This window comes from Bacillus rossius, chromosome 17 (assembly GCF_032445375.1).
Source record: "Bacillus rossius redtenbacheri isolate Brsri chromosome 17, Brsri_v3, whole genome shotgun sequence".
Taxonomy (NCBI): Eukaryota; Metazoa; Arthropoda; class Insecta; order Phasmatodea; family Bacillidae; genus Bacillus; species Bacillus rossius.
Window position 1 is genome coordinate 5,421,122 of NC_086344.1, and position 25,596 is coordinate 5,446,717.

A 25,596-nucleotide genomic window follows, 5' to 3' on the forward strand; every position below is an offset into this window, starting at 1 on the left:
ACATCCTGCACGTCAGCAACAGCTCTGGTGATAAAAGCCAGAAGCTTCAAGGGCTAGTTTAACTTGCCTAAACCAGGATTTGCTAGTTAGTGATTCATGGCAGACATATGCAATCAGGCTTGCTTACAACTAAAAAATTTTAATTTTATACGTCTTTAATTTGATTCAAATGGAAACATCTTCCATATTAATAACATGATTATTTTGTAACTTAGAGATGTTGTAAGCACCTACTTAGTAAAGAAACATTATTCCCACGGCCTGTTATGTAAACAATGCGGCCACTTTTTTATTACACTATAATTTAATTTTAGGATGTTTAATCTTAAAATGTAATTCCAAAATTTATTTTAAAAGTACTTTAAAAGTATTTAAAAATTTAAATTATACCGTAAATTGATTTCAACAGGAGCAGTGACTTGATTGAAATGGTAGTCAATAAGCACACTTCCGTGGTAGGAAAACAAATCGTTTTGATCAACACACACTCTTCTCTTATGAGAAAAACGTATTTGATTAGCACTGTTTTAATTAGCGCTCTGTTTTTCTGGAACGAATTAGGGCGTTACTTCGAGGGGAGGGTGTACTGAGATAAAAACTGACAGTAACAATAAACTCTGGTCAGACAGAAAATGCCGGCAGTGCAGTAATTCAACCTGGCCACCTCGATCAACAGCCTGAATCCGTCCAAACTAGCGGATCAATCTGCGCCGGATTACAGAATATGTATGTTGAACCACAGAATGCTAAATTAAGAATCTTTCACTATACCATTGTTTTTTTCACTCTGATCACAACATGTCTGCAAGGTTTGTACAATATTACAAGTATTTTTAGACTACCAGTTTATTCAGAGGTACCTACTAAGTTTGCACACAAGCCAAATATGCCTCCGATGCTTATGAAAAAAAAAAACAGAAACTTATATATCAGCCTAATTTGAACATATGTACTATGTATTGTGGGAAGCCATTTAAAAATTTAGTGAAAATGATGAAAAAAGATATAAAATTATTTACCTAACGTATCTACAATTTGTAACTCAAGACTTGAGCAGCCTGCTACGACTGAGTGATGTAAACTGTGATAAAGTCAATCTGCCCTAGTGGGTTGCGTGTATTATTTGTCTTACAACCTTGATCAGAAATTTCTATAAAATATAGTTTCCCCATAAATTAATAAATATAAAAATATGTATAATAAAAGTGTACACCATCACAGCCAGGGGAAAAGTGAAATAATAACATTTTTGAAATGTTTTTTATTACATTTTTGCCCATCGTGTGTGGTCAGCTGATCACAAGCGATAGACATTAACTGCTGGGAATAAGAAAGCCTTAGAAAAGTATAAAGAGTCTTTCTGCACTGAAAAAAAAATAACTGTTTTGCCATCACCACAAAATATACACTCTACCAAACATTGTGGTGTCTTTCCGACAACGAAATAAATTTGCAGTCAAAAAAATTAATGACTACAAAAATGTTTTACATACATAACAGAATACTCAGTAAACAAAACAAAATTATTGTGCTCCAACTAGAGAACATTTTACTGGAGTTTTTACGGACAAATTATTTTGAGGCAAACCTAAAAACTGTATTTTTAAGCTGCTATTCCAAGACACAAAAATAAGGGTTTAGGTGTCGAATATGCTACACCTGTGTCCTAATCGTATTCCTAGTGCACAAAACCGCCCCCAAACCCTTAGGTAGAACACGGCCAGGCCCTTACTTTTAGGGAATGGATTTTTGTGTCCTATCCGTGATCTATCTGGTGATGGTGGACCTGCATAAATTAAATCGCATGTAGTCACTTCCATGAACATCGAGAGATGTACCAAGCGTACCGAAGAGCCAAATAAACTTTATGGTAGAAAAACAATCCTGGAAAACATTTTTTACACTCTATTGGTCATGCCAAGAAATAATCACAACTTAAAAAGCACTTGAGAAAATTAGAAAGGCAGTTCCATTTTTGTGCTATGGTGCTGCCATCTCTGGTATTTTCTGCCGTAAAAATTGTATCGATGGACGCGAAACATCCGCACGAATGCGTTGGAGCCGGATTCTAGCCCCGCGCAGGGCACCGTTTATCAAAACAGTTTACTTACTGGGATTCAGTTCGGACACGTTCTGGAATACGGCTCGCGGGGTAGGTTACGTTTGTGTCCCAACAAGGCAGTGTGCTTACTCGCTCCCTTACCCGAACGTCTTTTAATACCGCCCATAGTGTTTGCTCTTGACAAGGCGCGCATCGAGTTAAGGACGCTAGGCATTTGCATAACACACTATTCTTCTTGAAAAGATTTCAATGGTGGTAGCAGTGTTGTCGGAAACTTCACGCATGCGAGCGCGGGAGGAGCAGCGACTGATCAAGAGTTCTGACCGCCCGAGGCTAATTTATGAGGACGCGCCCCCCGCCAGGCCTGTGTGTTACGGGTCGGCCTAAAAAGTGTTTGTTTTACGCGCACTTTTTTTTAAACTTCAAAATTTACTGTTGAAATCAGGGAGTCCCAAGCCTTTTTTCATTTCACAGCGCATTTGGTTTTGGTGTTTTGTCTCGGTCTAGTCGAAACATGTAGGGTACATGCAATGATGCTAGATTATTAGTAGAGACCGGAAAAATTCGCGAATTTATTTCGCGATAGGGCTAAAACACAAATGGTTATACCTCAGTGCCGCCTCTGCTATTGGCTCGCAACTCATCTGGATGACTCTGGGCCAATTAGAAACACCCAACCGAAGCTTTATCGAATCACAGGCCACTACGTTGGGATTTCTCACAAGACAGCAGCCAATGAGTGGGGTGGCATTTGACCGAGTGTACGTACAACTATGGAGTTCATCCTACAGGGTGTTGAACCCGCGAATTTTTCCGGTCCCTGATTACTGGTGCATGCGAAGACGCGACTTCAGCGCCCCCCAAGGGTCGGTCAGGCCCCGGGGAGGGGTGGGGGGGCGCACCTGGGTCTGGAGGTACTCGTGGGGGGACGTGGCCAGCAGCTCGGCGCCGGCGATGTCCAGGTGCAGCAGGATGTGCTTGAAGGAGGGCCGGTTGCGCGGCTTGGCGCTCCAGCACTGCCTCACCAGCAGGCGGAAGCCCGCGGGGCAGGTGGCCGGGATGGGCAGGTGCAGCGAGTGGTTGCCCACCCCGAACATGATGGCAGACGAGTCGACGTTCTTGTAGGGCGTCTCGCAGGTCAGCAGTTCCCACAGCACCACGCCGTACGACCTGCGGGGCGAGACCACACCCGCTATTACACGCCCGTCGCGGTTTTCATTTTTAAAACAAGTAGATCCTGGTGCTATATTTTATACTGTTTATTGATTCCTTTTATTTATGAATATAGCATACTAGCTAATGCCCTGCGTGCATTGCTACGCCTCTTTCAATTTTGCTGTAACTTGTTTGAAGTAGCTACACATATATAAAGCATCTCTCTATATCTCTCCATATATGTCCCTCTAAAATCACACAATATTTTTCTATATATATATATATATATACATATCTATCTCTGTCTATATTTCTATCTCCCTATCTATATCTATGCATGTATCCCTCACTATCTATAGCAATATCTATATATGTGTATATCTTCCTCTTTACATCTCTCTACACCTCTCTCTGTATCTCTATCTCTATATGTCCATATCTTCTCATCTATATGTTTATTTTCACACAGCAGAAGATAAACACAAAAACATTCATTTATATAAATATTTTTACCTATCTGTATTTTACCGATCTTTATACCTGACACAGGTGCAATATAGGTATTTAAAAACACGCACGTATTCAAATGCAAAATTGTGTCAAAATTCCAAAGCAATCGGTGAGGAAATTTCTGAGATTTAAGATTATAAACAAACATACATTTGTATTTATATAGATTTTAAAAAATTACACTTAAATCATTCATGATACTTATTTCACCAAAACAGTTTTGTTCTGACTGATACATGATGCACTTTTACAATATAACACGATGGCTATTCGTAAAGTAAGCTCCGTTTGATCATTAAAAATAATTAACTCGTGAGAAAAAGTTTTTGACAGTTTTAGTTTACTACAGACCTACTTTACAATTTCACATAATCACCATTCAGTTCCAAACACTTTTCGCAACCCTGCACCAGTTTCTTTAATCCCTCTGCATAAAAGTTTGCAGGGCTTAAAATTAAACCAGTTGACAACCGTAATTTTGTAATTTTTGCTGTAAATGTTGACCCACGTTTCATAAACTCAAACAAAATGACGTCCTTTTCATCCCAAAAAAATGGTAGCCATCATTTCTTGGAGTTTGCTTGAATATTTTTCAGAGGTGTTTACTAAGTGCCTGTACATGGGCTATACGCATTGCGTATTCAAAGTCCATAGTGCCTAAGGCCAAGGCAATGTTCCAATCCCAGGCAGCGAACTTCTATGCTGAGGGGTTAAATAAACTCGTGCAGCGTTGCAAAAAGTGATTGGAACTGAATGGCAATTATGTGAAATTGTAAATTAGGTCTGCAGTCTGTCAATAAATACTTATCCTTACAAGTTTAATTTTTTTAATGACCAAATGGATATTACTTTATAAATAGCCCTCATAATTTCTAATAAGCATGTGTTACTACTCGGAACCTTAAAAATAAGTTGGCAAGTATCTGTGTGTTTGAAATATGTATCAATGCCATAGTGTAAAAATGAGTTACTAATAACAGTTAAAAAGTAACAAATTTTCCAATAAATTCAGTACATAGTGTTTGAAATTACTATTATAAAATATAATATTTTTGTGATTTGAGTAAATTTTTCATTGAAAATTCTGATTATTTTAAGTTGCATTTATGTTTTTTTACGGTGTATTAACTTTCTTTTCGGTGTTATGATGTATATTGACAAGTTTTTCGGTGATATATTTAGTTTTATCGCAACCCAGCATATAATATTTTCCTTTCTGAACAGAGAATTTGCCATATTATCCAAAAGTTCATATAATTTCAAAGGGAAAACTTAAGAAAAATTAAGTGTATTGGTATTTTAAAAAAAGTTGTAATGAGCTGCTCTATTTAAGAAAAATTTACGGCCAGAATCCACCCAAAAACTCTGAAAGTAATCGGCTCAACTGTACAATATAATTAAAAATATATTTTCTTCTTTAGTAAATACTTAACATACTTTTAAAAAAAAATTGAATATGCTCCAAGGAAACTTGCACACAATTTTTAATGCCCCCAATGTACTTATTTTAGAGATTGTAAAAATTTAATTTTAGGCTGGCTGCACCTGTGGCCCAAAATAATATTTTTATTGAACATCTTTCTAAAGGAATTAAGACTGAAAAATAAAGAAAAGGTTCAGAAACTAACTACAAAATGTTATGCTATTATTTTGGAATAATATATTAGTTCAAAGCATTTTTTTGTCCAACTTACACAGAACCAAAGCAATGGCATAAGTATTAATTATTATTCTGGGATATTTGCATTAGCCATCCTTTACTTCATGTTGATTACAAAATGTGCAAAATCGTAGAATGCCAGATTAAAGATCTTTCACTGCACAAGGAAAAAACACCACTTTGTCCCAGTTTACTGAAATGTCCAAAGTTTCCAAAGTTCTGCGATAATTGTGTTAACCATCCTTACTACAATGACACAGACATTACAAGTAAAACCCTTCTCACACACACGCTTTACTGTGGATCCCGAGGTACTGCGCTATACATGGAGACAGATTTTGTAGTTTTATTTTTGGTCCAATTTCATTTTTAAAACAAAGGAGTTCGGTGTTATGGCGACAGCGCACGTTAATGGTGACAGACGATATTTGTGTGTGGTGACATCCACCCTAGTGTTGCAGCTGCGACAACAAACAACAGGTGATTTATGTAGGAGAAGACTCATGTTTACCGTGTAAGAACCATGTGCCTGAACCAGCTTTATTTGGAAGCTCTTGTAAGGTTTATAAATTAATTAATCACCGCGAGTCCAGTGATCCACGGTGGGGCCGACGACCCACGCCATCACAACGGCTAGCCTGGCGCCCCCTCATAAAGAAAAGAACTAAGTAATCTCCGCCAGCAAGCGCTGGGCTCATCCCGGGACCTCGGGCGACGGCAGTATAAACGAACATGGCTCACCACACACAATAGCAAACATCCTCACCAAATGTCCACTTTCTCGGAGCACGGCTCGTTGCGTATGATCTCCGGGGCCATCCACGCCACCGTGCCGGCGAACGTCATCTTCGTGCTGATCTCGTTCCACTCCCTGCTCGTCCCGAAGTCGCTGATCTTCACCACTTCACCCCGGCCGATCAACACACTGGGGACAAGGCCAGCAGCTTGCATTAGCACACGGCAAACACAGGGAAGCTCTCGTGGTTCTCTTTGTGTGACAATTCCGGTGTTTTTGTCACACCAGTCTTAATAGATGACAGAAGATACAGTCAAATCTCAATTGAAACACATCTAAAGGGACCATCATGTTGTCACTTTGTAATAACAAAGTTTTTTATCAACCAAACTATTACAATATTTAATCACAATGTTTACATACTTTCTAAATGAAATTAAAATAAAGTTAAAAATATATTTTCTCATTTAGTAAATGCTTAACACAACTTAAAAAAAAATAGAATATGTTCCAAAGAAACTTGCACACAATTTTATGCAGCCCCCAATATACGTACTTTTTTAGGGATTGTAAAATTTAATTTTAGACTAAAAAACCTGTGCCAAAAAAAATTTTATTTAAATACTTTGACTAAAGAATTAAGACAGAAAAAATAAAGCAAATGTTAAAAAAAAGTCTACAAGAAGACATACTATCATTTTGGAAGAATATATTATTTCTAAGTTTTTTTTCCAACTTACACAGAACCAAAGTAATGGCATCATTATGAAGTGGTCGGTGCGCGTCATTTGAACTTCGCGCCGCGCCGCGGGCTTCGGCGCTCCTTCCCTTCCTACTTTCCCCCCCCCCTCTCTGCGTCCAGTGCTGTGTTTGACGTCCCCTCTTGAGGTGTCCGCGCATGTGCGTGGCGCCCTCTTTCTTACTTACAACTAGATGTATTGCCTTGAAGGCTCTTCTTGTTCGTTAGCACTCAGTCGGTGCTGGTCATGCGCTGCTGAATTAAGCATGTAGTCAGATAATTGCTTTAGAGAGAGAGTGTGACAGCGGGGAGAATGCACGTAAGTGTTTGTAAGGTTGTGACCCTTACAGTCATGTAATTGCTAATTGGTAATAGCTAAACTATAAATTCTTATTTCGGCCATCACCTTCTAAATTCTATTTGGCATTATTTTTTTTTACCTTGCTCGTTTTTGTATTAATTGCTCTTTATTCCACGTGTAGTTTGTTTGACGTTTCTCCCCGTCATGTCTTCACTCTTCGTTAGGACTTGTTTTTACGTAATGTATTTAATGTATTAATTTGTGAGTTTTCTTTTGATATCATGCTTTATCATGCTTTAAAGTAAGCTTTATTACTGCCTAGTGTAGGTCAGGCCGCGGTCGCCTGCATGTTCATTTAACGTTTTTTTGTATTCTCTAATGAGGCATTTGTCTGTGATAACGACATTCATTGTCCCTGTGTGTAAGCGTTATAATAATTGTAAAATTTCTATCTATCAAGTATCTATCAAGTTTCTATCATGTATTCTATCAAGTATTTAATCCTAAAGAAAATATAGATATGCGTTCACGTATTTTGCCGTGGCATTTGTACCGCTGCTTTTTCTTGCTAACAGTATTAATTAATACTCAGTATTACTTTTGTATGTGAAAGAATGATGTATTTGTACAAGGATTTACGTGAGGCTCTTGCCTAGGATTAAATGAAATGTGTTGATTTCATTACTTGCTTATTTAACCTTTGCATCTATCCTTGGCTATAATTTATTTATTAGATTACCCCTTTGAACACTGTTTACTCAGCTTAAATTATTTTATTATTTTTAAGGATTGTGTTACACACAGTTGAAGGTTCACGTGAATGTACTTCACCTGTTGAGACTTTTCTATGAAGCTCATGGAAGCCTTTAACTGCGCAACTCTGCTGTGTTATGCTGAGTATTAAAGTGTTTGTTTTTCTCTTTTGTCTTGCATGCACCATGGGGTCACCGGTCACGGGATGGGTGTATCGTCTGCGCCGTGACGAGCTGGTTCAAATCCTCTCCGAGGAGGGCGTTTCCTTCGAGGAGGGCGCTACTGTTGCTGTTTTGAGGAGCCTACTCGTCCAACATGTTCGTGACTCCTGGGAATCAGCGGATGAGGTACCGTCTCGGCAGTTCCCACCCCCTTCTGGCCCCGCCTTGAACTCAAAATTTAATACAAAAATATTTTTTTCCAACCTTAAGCTTCTTCCTCGGCTTGATAGCTGCGAGCCACGAGCTGTTTTGGATTTTTTAAGTGCGGCATCACGTCTTGAAGGGCTGAAATTAGTTAGTGAGGCAGAATTGTTAAAGGCCCTGCTGAGTCTCTGTGGAGCCGCATTTTTGCAATTACTGACTGACGCAATTACTCAGAATCTTTCTTTTGCTCAGTTCAAGAGCTCAGTTTTGCAATTTGCCTGTCCTCCACGTGTGCTTGAGAGCTGTAAACGGGACTTAGTATTTAGGTTTCAATTGCCTAACAAGCCCACTCTTCAGTTTATTAATTCCGTGGCCAATTATGCGGCCGTTCTTAATTTAAATCTCACGGAAACTGAGTTAGTACAAACTATATTAGGGAATGTCTCTCCGCTTGTGCTTCAACATAGCGCCATGCTTAGTCCTCCCACAACTTTGAATGCTTTACGCAAGTGGAGTTCTGAAGTGGAGAATCGCTTGCTCGCTGTTAGAAAATATAAGGAGGAATTCCCCATTCCATCTACATCGCGGTTTTATAAGCCCAAAAACTTTGAATTTCAGCCTGCTGTGAATGTTATTTCTCAGTCCACTCGTACTACTCGCGCGCCGCAGCTTGTCGATTGTGCGGTTAGTGTAACCGAGCCCCTTGTCGGCGCCGGCCGCGCCCCCGACAGGCCCCCCCCCCCTCCCACTAATGCGCTCGGCCTTAAGGCCAGCCGGTCCAGGTGTGCCAACTGCGGAAAGTTCGGTCACGCGGTGTCTGAGTGCACGCAGCCCGCTGTGAGCCGCAATTTACGCAAATGCTTTAGGTGCAACCGCGCAGGGCACTATAGGGATCAGTGTCCGGGAAACGGGCCCCGATCGGGCGTATGAGCGGTCGCCGCGATCGTCGTCAGAGAAAAGCCGCCTTTCATAAATTTTACAATTTTGTTCATGTTAATTTGTTTAGTGACGTGATTCCGGCTTTAGTGGATTCCGGAGCCACTCGATCTTTGTTGAGTGCTGATTTTTTTGATTCCTTACGTAATAAATTTCCTGCATTGCAGAGCCGTGTGACTACGTGCCCTGACGTAATTATTTGTGTAGCTAACGGAGAAGTAGTACGTGCTAACATGACAGTTGAGCTTCACATTAAAATTGCCGGATTTTCCTGGAACTGGCATTTTTACGTTATTCCTGGTTTGTGTCATTCACTTATCCTTGGTCTGGATTTTCTGGGGAAAACTCGTTGTTTGATTGACGTGGCTAATCAGCATCTTATTTTTGGCTTTCGCCCTTCATTAAAAATTAAATTAATTCCGCAGAATGCCGCCCCTGAAGTCATGTCTTGTCCTGACATGAGTGACGTGACCTTCAGAGACTCTCTGATTTCGGACGTTTTCAGTCGTTATCCTGACGTAATAAACAGTCGTATAGGTAGGTGTGATGTATTGCCCTACAAGTTTTATTTAAAGGATCACACGCCTGTTAAGGCCAAAGGCCACAGAGTATCACCCCCTAAACTACAAAAAATGAAGATTATTGTTGATCGCCTCATGGAAGCTGGGGTCATTGCCCCATCTATTTCTGATTTTAGCTTGCCTACTTTTCTAGTTCCTAAAAAGGAGGCTGGAGAATTTCGCTTGGTTCACAACTTCAAATCTCTAAATGATAAGGTCATTCAGGACTCTTACGAATTACCGACGGTAGAGAGCGCTCTACAACACCTAGGAGAGGCAGCCATTTTTTCCGTCATCGATTTGAACGCCAGTTTCCATCAAATCCTCTTGCATCCTGATTGCCGTAAATACATCGCATTTTCTACCCCTTGGGGACAATTTCAGTTCAATAGAGTGCCCATGGGAGTTTCATTTGGTAGTCAGGCCATGAGCCGCGTGCTGGACCATATTCTTTCTGATTTAAAGTATACATTTGTCTTTAACTATATTGATGATATTATTGTTTATAGCGCTAGCTTAGAAGAGCACAAACAACATCTAACCCAGGTGTTTGACCGTCTTCGAGCGGCTAGGTTAACTGTTAATCCTGACAAGCTTCGTTTGGCCCAGGACCATGTTAAGTTCCTTGGTTACATTATTTCTAAGGGAAAGCTCATTATGGACCCTGACAAGGTTTTACCCATAGTTAATTTTCCGCCCCCTAAAAACGTCAAGGGAATTCAGAGATTCCTAGGCATGACAGGTTACTATGCATGCTTTATACCGGACTATGCTGCGGTCTGTGGTCCGTTGAATAAGCTGCGCATGAAAAACACAGCCTTTGAATGGGGCGACGCACAACAGAAAGCCTTTGATAATCTTAAGGCCCTTGTCTCTTCTCCTCCCGTTTTGATCCTTCCGGATTTTCAGCGTAGGTTCGCACTTCAGGTCGATGCGTCTAGCATTGCTCTAGGAGCTGTCCTGGGTCACCTCGAAAATGATAGATTACGTCCCATAGCTTATGCTAGCCGATCGTTGACAGACGGAGAAAGGCGTCTCGGCGTGTATGAGAAGGAGGCGCTGGCATGCTTGTTCGGCGTTGAGAAGTTCGCCTCGTACCTGGACTGTCAGGAATTTGACCTGTACACTGACAATCAGGCGCTTAGCTGGTTATTTAACCACCCTAACCAGCTAGGAAAATTAGGGCGCTGGGTGTTACGGCTGTCCCGTTTTAACTTTAAGCTACACCATCTTAAGGGTAGTGACAATGTGGTCGCGGACACGTTGTCACGGATGTTTACCCCTGAGGAGTTTGACACCAGTGCCTTGCCAGTATCCTGTTCTGAGCCAATTAGTGCCGCGGTGTGCAAGGTCTTCCCAGAGTCTTTTCTTAGTATCCGTGATTGTCAGAAGGATGACCCGCTTTGCGTTCACATACGCAGGGATTTGCATCATGGCACTGTTACGCCTTACGTAGAGGAACAAGGTGTAATTTATTACACAGGGAAGTCTGGCAAGCAGAGGAAGGCAGTGGTCCCTGCCTCCCTTCGTCCGATGGTTCTTAAGTACTTTCATGACTCATTGTTGGGTGCTCACTTGGGTATCGAAAAAACGTTCCGCCGCATCAGCGCGCATCTGGCATGGCCCGAACTACGTGCAGACGTGCGTCACCACGTGAGGTCCTGTGTTGACTGCCAGGTTTCTAAACCCCCGCAATGTGCCAAGGTTGGCCTGTATTGTGCGGATCCCCCGGTTGCTCCAAGGCACGTTCTGCATATGGATATTTTTGGCCCCCCTTACACGCTCCAAAAAGGGAAATATTTGCATTCTAGTTGTTCTGGACACCTTTTCCAAATTTGTGTTGTTACTCCCCTTATAAAATATGAAGGCGACTAGTATTGTTAAAGCCTTAAGAGAGCAAGTGTGGAAATTTTTTGGTGCTCCTGCTATGATAACCTGTGATAATGCCCGTTACTTCCGGTCTGTATCATTTAAGGATATGTGTTTTGAATGGGCTATTAAACCCATTTACAGTAGTCCCTATTGCCCCCAGGGTAATCAGTCTGAACGTGTAAACAAGGTGCTTAAAGCCACTCTTACTGCTTATTACAGGGATGATCAGTCATTGTGGGACAGTGACCTTGAATTCATCAACGTGGCGTTTAATTCTGCTGTCCATATGGCGACAGGGTTTCCCCCTTCCATCCCTTGCTTAATTCCTGGGGACTGCCGCCTCTGGAACTCGCCTCTGACGGTGATTCCCTGGAGGCCATGCTTGACGATGTGAGTTGTTAAGAGGGCCCGCGAGGCTGTAGCCGCCTCTTATAACGCTACGCGGAGACCACATGGTTTTGCTGTTAATGATTTGGTTCTCTTAAAGAATTTTAAATTACCAAAACTGGCTGATAATGTTAATTCAAAATTAATTTCTGCTTTTGTTGGGCCATTCGTGATTGATAAATTTTTGGGAGACAACACAGTCCTATTGCGTAACCCTTCTGGTACTAGAAAATATAAAAAGGCCCATGTGGGTCAATTAAAGAAATTTCATCAATAATAATTTTCCTTTCTCTTTTTTTTTTAGACATAGTTTTTTGTTGTTGTTTGGGTGTTCGTGTTTCCCTCTTTTTTTTTCCTTTCCTCCCACCGATGCTCCCGCCACGCCCAGAAGAGGACTTCGCGCCACTGCGCACCCAACGCTCCTCGCCCTGCCCGAGATACCGTGACCGCAGCCGCCCGCCGGGTTCGTCGTGTCTGCAAGGTCACTTGCTTGCTGGGACGTTGGTCGCCGTCACGTCACCGATGAGGAGCGGTGGCATGGAGTCGCCGCCGTCTCCTGCCCGTGAGGGGCCGTGACGCGTGCGGAGACTGACTCTTCTGCAGTGGCCGCTTCGGGTGGCCCTGCCTGCCAGGCGCCGAGCGTGGGCAGGCGGTGGGGACGCCCGCCGTTCTTGCCCTGGGTTCGCGCTGGGTGAAGGCATGCTGTTCCTGCTACTCTGGGATGAAGAAGATGCTGTCCGAAATTGAATTTATTAGGGACGTCCCGTACTTTAAACTTTCTCTTCAGCGCTGAAGACTCTTTATTTCAATGGATACACTGAGAATCCATACTAGGTGTCCTACACGGAAAATTATGCCAGTCATGAACTCACTTCAAGAAATTGTCATTTAGAAACATTGTTTGTTATTGTATACACATAGAAATGTGTTGAACTCGCTTCAAGAAATTGTCATTTAGAAACATTGTTTGTTATTGTATACACATAGAAATGTGTTGAACTCACTTCAAGAAATCGTCAGTTAGATACACTTTTGTTATTGTACACACATAGAATTGTGTTGACTTGACTTTTGAGATTCTTTACTTCAAGAGTGTTGTGACCGGACCTGCAGTTCCAGCTCGTGTCCTTGAGACTTGGTTGGCGAGGCTCGCGGTTGTGTTCGTCAAGGGTGGGGGAGTTGAAGTGGTCGGTGCGCGTCATTTGAACTTCGCGCCGCGCGGCAGGCTTCGGCGCTCCTTCCCTTCCTACTTCCCCCCCCCCCCCCCCCCCTCTCTGCGTCCAGTGCTGTGTTTGACGTCCCCTCTTGAGGTGTCCGCGCATGCGCGTGGCGCCCTCTTTCTTACTTACAACTAGATGTATTGCCTTGAAGGCTCTTCTTGTTCGTTAGCACTCAGTCGGTGCTGGTCATGCGCTGCTGAATTAAGCATGTAGTCAGATAATTGCTTTAGAGAGAGAGTGTGACAGCGGGGAGAATGCACGTAAGTGTTTGTAAGGTGGTGACCCTTACAGTCATGTAATTGCTAATTGGTAATAGCTAAACTATAAATTCTTATTTCGGCCATCACCTTCTAAATTCTATTTGGCATTATTTTTTTTTACCTTGCTCGTTTTTGTATTAATTGCTCTTTATTCCACGTGTAGTTTGTTTGACGTTTCTCCCCGTCATGTCTTCACTCTTCGTTAGGACTTGTTTTTACGTAATGTATTTAATGTATTAATTTGTGAGTTTTCTTTTGATATCATGCTTTATCATGCTTTAAAGTAAGCTTTATTACTGCCTAGTGTAGGTCAGGCCGCAGTCGCCTGCATGTTCATTTAACGTTTTTTTGTATTCTCTAATGAGGCATTTGTCTGTGATAACGACATTCATTGTCCCTGTGTGTAAGCGTTATAATAATTGTAAAATTTCTATCTATCAAGTATCTATCAAGTTTCTATCATGTATTCTGTAATACTACGGTATTATCAGACTAACTGAAACTGTTTATTATTGTTTTACGTTCGAGGTTAATACCGCTTCCCGATACTTTCGGCAGTGTTTTGTTTTGTTCCACGCATGGCGGCGCGCGCATCTCGTGCTGTGTCGTCATGACAACTGCTAAAATAAATAATCGCGCGGCGTTCGGAACAGCTTTAACGAGCCTATGCTTGATTGATATTGACATTTCATTGGCTTCATTAAAAAGGACGCTAACGTGTCGCGGCCGTGATTGGCCCTTTTCAATTAACAATTTAATTTCGGCAAGAGAGAAGAGAAAGAGTGAAAAATGACGCCATTTAGTGCGTGTGGTAGTGTATTCCCTCTGGGAATATTTCGTTCGTGGCGATGCTAATTTCGGCGTTATTGATCTGGAAATTACGTCAAAATACTGGGCAATGTTAATTGACGCCCTGTAATTGAATGCAGAATAATCGCATTCAATTCACGTGAGCGACGAAGTATTTTACGAACGACATTAAGCATCTATAGTTAAGGTATGGTCTGCATCATCGCTATATATTAAAATTGGCGTAAATTTTACCGTCAACATACGCGAACTATAATTATATAAACTTTGGATTATCATAAAATTAGTAGAACATTGACTTTCGGCGATTAACAGCAAATTTACTCACATTGGCACAAACTATATGTACACAAGTCCAGAAGTCTTTTGGTTAGGCGTTTCATGCTCGAGCAAGCCGGAGCAAAACCCCAAAACTTTTACTCAGTGAACAATTTCAGGAACTTTATTTATTTTGTATTTTATTCAAGAGTCAGGTTATCTACGACATCCCATAGACTTTATTTAATATTTGTTTGGTTATTATTTCCATGACTCGAGGTTTCTCATTATGATTAAAACAATAAAATAAGTTTTTTTGTGTTATTTTGTTGTTAATTCTTGATGACCTCTGGCGCCCTAGTATTAAGTCCTGGAATAACGTTCTGAGTAATTAAAAATGGAAAATCTTAGTTTCATCACGTACACGTTTGTGTACAGAAGGGAATAAGAGACACAACATTTTTTTTTCTGCCGCACGAACTGTGGGGCCGATAGTGTGCATATTTGTATTGTGTTCTTATGTTGTAAGTTATAAGTAAATATGGAAACTAGGGGAAGGAGTAGACGTGTCAGTCAGGACAGCTCCAGGGACAGCAGTGTGGAATCTACACACTCTGTAGATGTGTCTGTTCCCACATCACCTAGCCAAGTACATAACACAGATCTTGTTACCCCAGTAACACATGCTGGAGCGGCTAGAGTAGATGTGACACAACCCCAAGCTACCACCACAACACACACACATTTTCCTGTATTGCCAGCTGCAATAAGTAATGAAACAAGTGCTAGCTTGCTCATCATGCTGCAGAGCATGTGGCAGGAGGTGAAAGCTAACCACAAACAACAACAAGCTAGTTTAGAAAAACAGAGTGCTAGGTTGGAGGAAAATCTCAATAGCACTAAAGATAGCATTAAACAACAACTGGAAGTCATAGATAGCACCCTTAAAAGTGAAATGGGTGAAGTAAAAAGTAGTGTGGCTGCTATTTCTGTGCGGTTGGCAGAACACGAAAGCTACACTGATACACAGTTGCAGCTAATACAACAGCAGTGCAGTAGTACTACAACTAGGTTAGCAACAGAGTTAAATACCCAGACCAGCCAGCTGAATGACAGGTTAAATCAATTAGCTGAGCAAGCTGCTCAGAACAGCTGTGGCCTGGAACAAATTCAATCCACATGCCAGACCATGATTGAAAATGTGGTAATCAATCACACCACAGACATGAGGGAGCAGGTGGACACATTAGTGAAAAGGCAGACAGAGTTTTCAATGGACATAGAGCAGCAGGTAGGCAAGCTACAAGAGAAGGTATTGCAGTTGAGGGTAGACAATCTTACTCGCACCTCCAGTCACCATGTAGCATTGGCCCCAGCCCTGAACACCAATGCCAATGAAATCCTCAGTAGCTGTGATTCACCGCAAGTTGAGCAACCTGAGCTCCCAATCACACGCTCCAACCCCGCTAACACACACACCACCTTGGATCCCGTTGCAGTGATGCACCACCCGGCACGCCAATGGTCAGAGGCGATGCCTAGGTTCTCTGCCCATGAAGGAGAGAATCCAATGAGATTCCTTCGACGTTTCGAGGAATACGCTGACATGTTCAGGCTAAGTGATACTGAACGCCTGAAATGCATGGCAACTGCACTGAGGGACCATGCGTATTACTGGTGGGAGGTATTACAAAGTACCATCACTTCCTACCAAGAATTCAAAAGCCATTTCAAACAGCAGTTTTGGAATGTGAAAATACAGGGAACATTGAGAGCACGTCTGCATACCGAGCGGTATGATAGCAAGAAGAACCGAACTCTGGAGACCCACTTGTCTCAAATGTTCGAGAGGACGCGCTACCTCGAACCAGAGATGGGTGATATTGAGTTCATGGCGATGGTGACCTCCCAGCTACCCATCAAGTACCAAGTACATTTGACAGGGCGTAGCTTCAACAATATCACAGAGTTCCGCGAACAGGTCCTCGCTTTCGACCGGCTGGAGCGGCTGTCCAGGAACAACAATAGTGAGGTGGAGAAAGACCTCAAGCCAGCACATCAGAAGGCAGCACCACTCTACACACCCTGGCAGCGTGGTAACGACGGCGGCAAGGCCAACGTCCACTGCACGTCATGGCAGCCTGCGAAACAGTACCGGACAGGGAAGTGGAAGACCAGGAGGGAATTCCAACCTCAACATCAAGGAAACCGCCAGCCGAAGAAACCCTACACCCACAACCAAAACCAGTGGTGGGGAAAGCATTACCGTCCTGAAGATCCAAATGGAAGGCCACCCAGGTGGGAGTACAGGAGTTACTCTAACCGTCAGCCGCCCAACAATATGCAACAGCATATGTTGCATCCCCCTGTAGCAGACACCGCTCCTGTGAGTCAATCACCAGCGAGTTTCTCTACACTCAACCATCCTCCAACCACATCGTATCCCATGCAGCGAGGATATTTTGCTCGGCAGCAGCCGATCCCACCCAACTGCACAGTAACGCAGCCTCAGCAGACTGCGAATTGCAGCTACTCTCAAGCTGTAATTGAGGAGCATCAAAATAATTATGCTCAGTAAGATCGGAGGTGTTACCACCGAAATTAATACCGGAATGCGACAAACCAGAACAAGACATGGAGAGGCCAACTCAGGAAGAAATTGAAGAACTGGTACGAGATAAATTAACAAGAGAAGCCGACCTTAGGAAGAAAAGGAAGCCAGCATCCAGGATCAGTAAATTCACTGTAGGAGACTTAGTTCTACGCCGTACAGCACCAACTAGTAACAAGTGGGCACATCTAGCGAAGAAGCTATTTTTATTGTACTCAGGTCCCTACAAAGTAGTAGCTGTGGAGAAATGTAACTGCTACACTCTACAGGACCCTGATACAGGAAAAATTGTAGGTAATTACAATTTGAGTCAGCTTAGGCCTTACAAAACACCTGTGGTGAATTAGAACACCAAATATGTACCATTATTACTTGTGTTATGCTAAAAAATCATTGTATTGTTTATGTTACTAAGGAAATTTAATTATATATATCCTCGTAAGTTGATAGAGGTAATCCAGGTGTATAGGTACCTCATTGCTTCGATATGGTAATTTATATTCGAAGAATTAGGGTGTTTGTCAGTTGATGATTTTATTCCAACTGATATTTGTGCTTGGAGCATATGTGTTGCCTGAGCGTTGGTTTGGTATATTGTCCTAGAGGGACATACCAAATATTATGTACTGTGTGTACAGTTACTGTGTTGAGACACAGTTATTATCACCCTATTAGTCGAGTTCGACCATATTAGCAATGGATATACACGTGAGTTTTAAATAAAATTTGGCATAAGATGTGTACAAACACTATGTGACATATTACAATGTATAACTAATGCAACACACAACTAAATACTACATATAATTAATGGCCTAAAGATTAGTTGACAAATATCCTACTAAATGAACACACTTGTTGGTATGAGTACTTACAGTTTGATCCAGGCTACTGCCTTGCCCCTACCTATGCTTCTTCATCGTCTAGTAGTTAAAAATGCACTTTAATTGGGTTCCCACAGGACACCCGAAACGATAAGTGGATATCAACTTCATCCACACTCTTATGAATAGGATGTAAAAACACTCCACTTTATATTGAGAAAAGAAGAAATGAAAGATAAAGAATTTTAAAGATTGTCTTTAATGAACAGCTTTAAAAACATAAACACTATACACTAGCACTCAATCAATAATATTTATCTTGAGGTTATTGTCATTATTTCATAGCTGAGAAGCAAATAATGTCTCTTCTTGTAAATAAGTGTAGCTATTGTATAACATGTGATGAAGGAAAATATTCACATATGATATGTGAGAAGCATATTAAATATGCTAATATGTTATTGAAAGCCCAATATTATTGACAAATCTCAATTAAGAAATTGAATGTAATTATTTACTAGGTGAGGATATTATGTTGATAACATCCATAAAATATATTTTATTTATTCATCACCTACTACAAAGGTAAACAATAACCTGTTGTTATTGCAAAGTACTATGCAATGTTATTGTTGCAAATACTGTTTATTATTTAACAGAGTTATTATGTGTTCAATTAATGTTTATATTTATTATTAAGTTGTTATGAATTATTAATTTTATGAGTTTGAGGGATCTCGAGTCATTTAATTTATGTTAGAGTAGGGGAGCAAGAGAAGAAGAGGGGTTAGAGATAGCATGAGGCACGATCACAGGACGCTGTATATTCATATTGCGCAAGTGATAAGAACTGCTATAGGACGTGTGATTAACGTGTGTGTGTCTTCTGATTGCCGACGAACTGAACGAGTTTTGTTGCGGTCCCCTTCGACACCGTCTGCAGCAGTAGATGCAGCTGCAGCAGCAGCAGCAGCAGCAGCAGCAGTAGTCCAAGGCACATGTAGAGTCATGTGTTGGACATTTGACTCAGCAGCTCGTACCAGTTGGTACGACCCCAGCGAACACGCCGCAGACCCGGTGGGTCCGCATCAGCACGACACCACAGCATCCATCGTGATGTCATTGGTGACATCAGGTGATGCGATCATCGATGAACAGCACACTGGTCCAGCAGTCTTCACGACGTCGATCGCCTACAACAGTGTATTGTTGGCTGAACCGCCATCCCAGCACTGTGGTTTACACCGCAGTAGACCTCTCTGCTCAGCTGTCACTTACCATGTATGGAGATTGGTGAGCCTTCTTCTACATCCTTGCTTCGCCTAATCAGGTAACTGATATTCCACAACATGTAGACAGATCATGTTTACAAACAACAGTGCGACTGTCCAGCCTACGAAGAGTAGTGTCGTTTGGCAAGAGAATAACGTTTTTCAACTTTCATCGCAATGTTGCCAACTTGTGAAGTAACCAGTTCCAGTTATTAGTTTTACGATCTAAATTGAATTTAACTTTTTGGACAGTGAAATATAAATTTATATCGGGAGCGGCACTGTAATACTACGGTATTATCAGACTAACTGAAACTGTTTATTATTGTTTTACGTTCGAGGTTAATACCGCTTCCCGATACTTTCGGCAGTGTTTTGTTTTGTTCCACGCATGGCGGCGCGCGCATCTCGTGCTGTGTCGTCATGACAACTGCTAAAATAAATAATCGCGCGGCGTTCGGAACAGCTTTAACGAGCCTATGCTTGATTGATATTGACATTTCATTGGCTTCATTAAAAAGGACGCTAACGTGTCGCGGCCGTGATTGGCCCTTTTCAATTAACAATTTAATTTCGGCAAGAGAGAAGAGAAAGAGTGAAAAATGACGCCATTTAGTGCGTGTGGTAGTGTATTCCCTCTGGGAATATTTCGTTCGTGGCGATGCTAATTTCGGCGTTATTGATCTGGAAATTACGTCAAAATACTGGGCAATGTTAATTGACGCCCTGTAATTGAATGCAGAATAATCGCATTCAATTCACGTGAGCGACGAAGTATTTTACGAACGACATTAAGCATCTATAGTTAAGGTATGGTCTGCATCATCGCTATATATTAAAATTGGCGTAAATTTTACCGTCAACATACGCGAACTATAATTATATAAACTTTGGATTATCATAAAATTAGTAGAACATTGACTTTCGGCGATTAACAGCAAATTTACTCACATTGGCACAAACTATATGTACACAAGTCCAGAAGTCTTTTGGTTAGGCGTTTCATGCTCGAGCAAGCCGGAGCAAAACCCCAAAACTTTTACTCAGTGAACAATTTCAGGAACTTTATTTATTTTGTATTTTATTCAAGAGTCAGGTTATCTACGACATCCCATAGACTTTATTTAATATTTGTTTGTTTGGTTATTATTTCCATGACTCGAGGTTTCTCATTATGATTAAAACAATAAAATAAGTTTTTTTGTGTTATTTTGTTGTTAATTCTTGATGACCTCTGGCGCCCTAGTATTAAGTCCTGGAATAACGTTCTGAGTAATTAAAAATGGAAAATCTTAGTTTCATCACGTACACGTTTGTGTACAATTCTATCAAGTATTTAATCCTAAAGAAAATATAGATATGCGTTCACGTATTTTGCCGTGGCATTTGTACCGCTGCTTTTTCTTGCTAACAGTATTAATTAATACTCAGTATTACTTTTGTATGTGAAAGAATGATGTATTTGTACAAGGATTTACGTGAGGCTCTTGCCTAGGATTAAATGAAATGTGTTGATTTCATTACTTGCTTATTTAACCTTTGCATCTATCCTTGGCTATAATTTATTTATTAGATTACCCCTTTGAACACTGTTTACTCAGCTTAAATTATTTTATTATTTTTAAGGATTGTGTTACACGCAGTTGAAGGTTCACGTGAATGTACTTCACCTGTTGAGACTTTCCTATGAAGTTCATGGAAGCCTTCAATTAATAATTATTATTCTGGGATATTTGTATTAACCATCCTTTTACTACATGTAATTATTTACTCTTGGAACAAAAACATCTTTGTATTACACAATAACCTTAATTTTGTATTAATAAAATTACTTAGCACTATAACTCTTATGTAATTTCTAGGGACTTTGGAAAAACTTTGTATTAATTAGGGTTTGATATTAACAGGGTTTTAACTAATAAAGTTTCAATGTATGTTGCAGTTTTAACCAAGGCGGTATTATTTAATGAAGTGGGTGTCTGGTCAATAGCTGAGGTCGCCCTGGCTAACAAAACAAACCATGGCTCAAGGAGTGGCTACACTTTTTTGTTGTCACGTCAATAAATAATAATAAATAATAATTATGAACTGATAGATACTACATGGATCTGCTCGTCACCGAGAGACGCAACTCACTTGGGGCTCTTCAGATCTCGGTGGATGATCTTGTGGGAGTGCAGGTAGTGCATGCCGGAGGCGATCTCCTTGGCCCACTTGACGAGCTTGGCGGGCGGGACCAGCTCCCCGTCCTTCAGCAGGTTGTAGAGCGGGCCGAAGGGGCAGTACTCCATGATGATGCAGTAGCAGGGAGCCAGCGTGCAGACGCCCCTGCAACCAGGCACGCCCGCCGTCCCACCAACTAACTACTCTGCTGGCTTTCACGGCCATTGTCTGAAGTAGCCGGGCTTCTGGGTTGCAGCCATGTCCTCACCGACGTTTCGGTCGACACTGCAGTCGCCATCATCAGGGAGCAGCTACCTACGGAGGTTCTCACAAGTTATCCTGCCTTTATATACTCTCGTCCGAGGGGAAGGTGCTTCCTGATTAGCTGCAGCTGTGGGCCAATCAGAGCCTTCCTTTCTTCTGGTTGGCTGGGCTGTTTCTGCCAATCAGGGGCGATCTGTCTGATGTTGGATGTGGAGCTACGTTTGGAAGATTTCTAAAGAGTGGGTTCCATATTTTGCTTAATTTGTAGCCATCTCCTCTATCAATAGAGAATACCTCAGTAGGTTAACTGCTCCCTGATGATGGCGACTGCAATGTCGACCGAAACGTCGGTGAATTATTTGCCAAGGACGCTGCTACAACCCAGAAGCCAGGCTACTTCACAAACTTTAGGTTATCTTTGCATGGAATCTTTTCCCGCTATGCGACCAAAGTTGCCAGTCCGTAAAATTAAATCCACTGTTTATATTTGATCAAACTTTGAAAAAATACATTTATTACTGTAGGTAACAGAGTGAATTATTACAAATCAACACTTCATTGTGCTTCAAATTATTAAATTCTACGTGTGAATTTGTGACCAAAATACTGACTGGTTTTAAAATATTAAAGTGACACACTAGTATTAAAAATTAATACTCAAGTTTGATAACTAGCATTTGGTCAATATATCTGTGTTATCCAGTTTTTGGAGGACACCTTTTAAATACCCTGAGTTATTCCAGTTTTCCAGATCTTCCCGTCTATGGGAATCCTGTATGTACAGAATGTTTTGAAATTGCCGGGCATGAACTTTATGAATGGAGCGAATGCAAAACAACCAATTAATGCTTAGCAACATATGTCCAGAAACACAACCCTGCAAAGTTACCGGCACAAATTTGAATTTTGCATGCAACTAGACACCATGCCACTGTATGTGAAGTAGTGCAATCTTAAAACAGTGACGTTCAAATTCTCCACGGGAACCAGACGATGAGCACGGATGTTTATAGATCTAACCATACGCACTAGCAATGCTGCCAACTGCCACACTAGAAAAAAGTGTAAAACAAATATGTTTGAGTTAACGCCAACCTACTCTAAACAACAATTAGCACTCACACCTTTACAGTAACTAACCAATCCCATCCATTCAATAATAAAAATTTATACAATTTGTCAAACCACTAAATATTTAAAGAGCTAGAATAATTTTAAGGATTTACATTTATGATAAGTAGGCTACTTTCAAAAGGTTTACCTTTTAGTTACATGAGCTATATTTATTGTACGAAACAGTTGTACACACTATATATTTCAAAAGTGTCACTAAGAATTTTCTGTTTCCGTGATAAATAAATAACATTCCGTAATTTTTTAACTGGACGACTAAATCAGTAACAATTACGTAAAATCTGTGACACTTAGCAGTGCTGTACTAGCATAGCAACCAGCAGTCGGATGTATGTTACCCTTAGTGATTACAAACTTCCACTCTTAGACAGTCGCTGGTTAAGACGTGAGAATGTGCTCCTATTTGGTACATGCCTGGGTGCGTTTCTTCACGTCTCCACATGCGTAATGTGTATATCGACCATCTTTGCAAATGTTAAGTCTGACATGCTGCTGCTGTTCGTAAATCCTGTAGTCGCAGCACTGTACTCACTAACAGGTATCACTGTGCTAATAGCTCAAAGTCACACGTGTAAACACACCACAATCAACCACCCCCTGTGAATCAGACTGCGGTTGCAAGTGTGTTTGGTTTGGTTAACTATAAACTTTTGCTTCCCTCTCAGCCAGTAGGGTGATTCTTAACTGCGCAGAAAATTCAATTTGCACTCTTATTTTTTCCGTGAAATTTTGGAGGGGTTTGCTTTCGGACATACATTCCTTAACATTAACTTGCTTGTTTTGGCTTTTGCTGCAACCAATTAAATTTATGTCCACGAGTTTTCAAACTTCAGTGCATTCAGTGGTGTTGGTGGTGGTTGAGTGGAGCCTCGCCTTCACGGCAAGGTGCGAGAGGTTCTGGGTTCGAGTCATGGGTAAAGCATGGGTGTAAGTTTGTATTTGTCTCTCATCACCCTCACTAAAATTTCTGAAACAAAAAAACAACCATCAAAAAAATTTTATTTAAAGAAGAGTAGGGTAGAGAGGCAGTAAGAAAGGGAGAGAGAAAAAAAGGGGGGGGGGGGGGGGGGAAGGCAAGACTTTTTTTTTTCAATTTTAAAATGTTTACGGATTACTTGCATCCCACTGAAGCATGTGATCCATGGTGGACGTTGCAGTGTTCCTAACGACCTTAATATCGATGAGACTTCGGTCAAGGGCGTGGTTCTCGGAAGGTGGCACTCCCGTTTGCTTTCGTGAACGCTCAATATAAATATTACACAGTATTATATTATAATTTTTATTAAATGGTGTGTCATATATAGGGCCCAATTAGTTACTTACGTGATCAGTTTAAATATTACAAATGTTAAACAGAAAAATCACTATAACCGTTTGAAGGATTTGTAATTCGTAGAAATAATACCAAAAAGTTTTGTCTAAATGCAATTTTTATTTGACCAACCACAACTGCAAGGAGTAAAAAAAAAACAAGGGTTGGAGGACAAAAAAATTCATAACTCCCTTATTAGGCATACCACCAAATTTGTTCGAAGTGTTTGTAAATCACACAATTTTCATCTAAAACTTTTGTCTAAAACAATTTTTGATCAAACAAACCATTGCGGCAAAGGGATCAAAGAAACAGGGGCAGAAAAATTATTATAATTTCTGAACCACGTACACTATTAACTCCATTCCTATTTATTGTAAACCCTTAAAATATTATATACCTATAAAATATGTTTGGAATTAATTTTTATACGAACAACCATTATAGCATGGAGTGAAAAAAAACCTGTAGAAGGACCAAAAAAAAAAGGGGGGGGGGGGGGGGGCTTGTCTGTAAAGTCAGTTTGAACGATAATTATACATGATAACGTCATAAGAAAACATTGCTGAAAAATTGCATACCTTAACCTGTTTGATATTATAGAAGATTTTCTCGCACGGTGGTTGGCCGGTTCTTGCACGCTTGGCTCAGGCGGAACGTACAATGAGTCATGTTTTTTGTGCGTGCAGCCGGCGTTCATCGATTTATGACGTTATCGCTTCAAAAATTTATAACTGCTTTGGTAGACACACTACTGAATTCGTTCAAATTGTTTGTAAAATGTATAATTTTTATCCGAAACTTTTGTCTGAATCAATTTTTGATCAGACGAACCATAATATGTATTTAACATAAAAAACATAAAAATAAAATAACGTAAGCAGTTGAATGTGTTTGTAATGCAAAACTGTACCATAACCAAAATATATATATTTTTTTGAAAATATGATTTATAAAACTTTGTAATAAACTGGGTGCGCAATAAAGAACAATTAGGCCTGTTCTACAATGACACAGAAATGGAGATGGATCTCGTAAACAGAGTTTCTACAGAGCCATTCCACCTCAATTCAATGTCAGGTCACCATCTCAGATTTGCTTTAAAAAATTACAGCAGTTACAACCAGTGCAGACAAGAAGTATGCCAAAAGGATTTTGTCCCAAAAAATTTTTTCCCCATGTTATAGCCTTTTGAAGTTGGTTCAAAATCAAAACAGTTGGAAAAAGGGGTGTTTTTTAAATGAGCGGCATTTTTTTTTTATTTTGTACCTATTATAGTGAACTACAGAGTGGAATAGTTCCAATGAGCCCAACGACAATATCTTTAAGGGGGGGAAACTAAAAAATTTGGCAAAAAATTTAGATTTTTTTGGATTTTCAAAAAAAAATTTTTATGTGGAATAATCAATTTTCATAAAAAGTAATTCTGGTAA

At 40.7% G+C, this 25,596-nt stretch overlaps 1 protein-coding gene across 4 annotated transcripts in view; it reads right to left on the reverse strand.

The window, feature by feature from the left end:
• LOC134540769 (mitogen-activated protein kinase kinase kinase 12) overlaps nucleotides 1-25,596 on the reverse strand; it is a 271,532-nt gene that overhangs the window by 48,789 nt on the left and 197,147 nt on the right. For all 4 annotated transcript variants that reach the window (XM_063383683.1, XM_063383682.1, XM_063383681.1 and 1 more), the window contains 3 exons: nucleotides 21,427-21,618; nucleotides 6,154-6,312; nucleotides 2,965-3,232 (listed from right to left, as the gene is read on the reverse strand). In XM_063383683.1, the coding sequence (XP_063239753.1) occupies nucleotides 2,965-3,232; nucleotides 6,154-6,312; nucleotides 21,427-21,618 (619 nt within the window). The remainder of the gene's footprint in view (nucleotides 1-2,964; nucleotides 3,233-6,153; nucleotides 6,313-21,426; nucleotides 21,619-25,596) is intronic.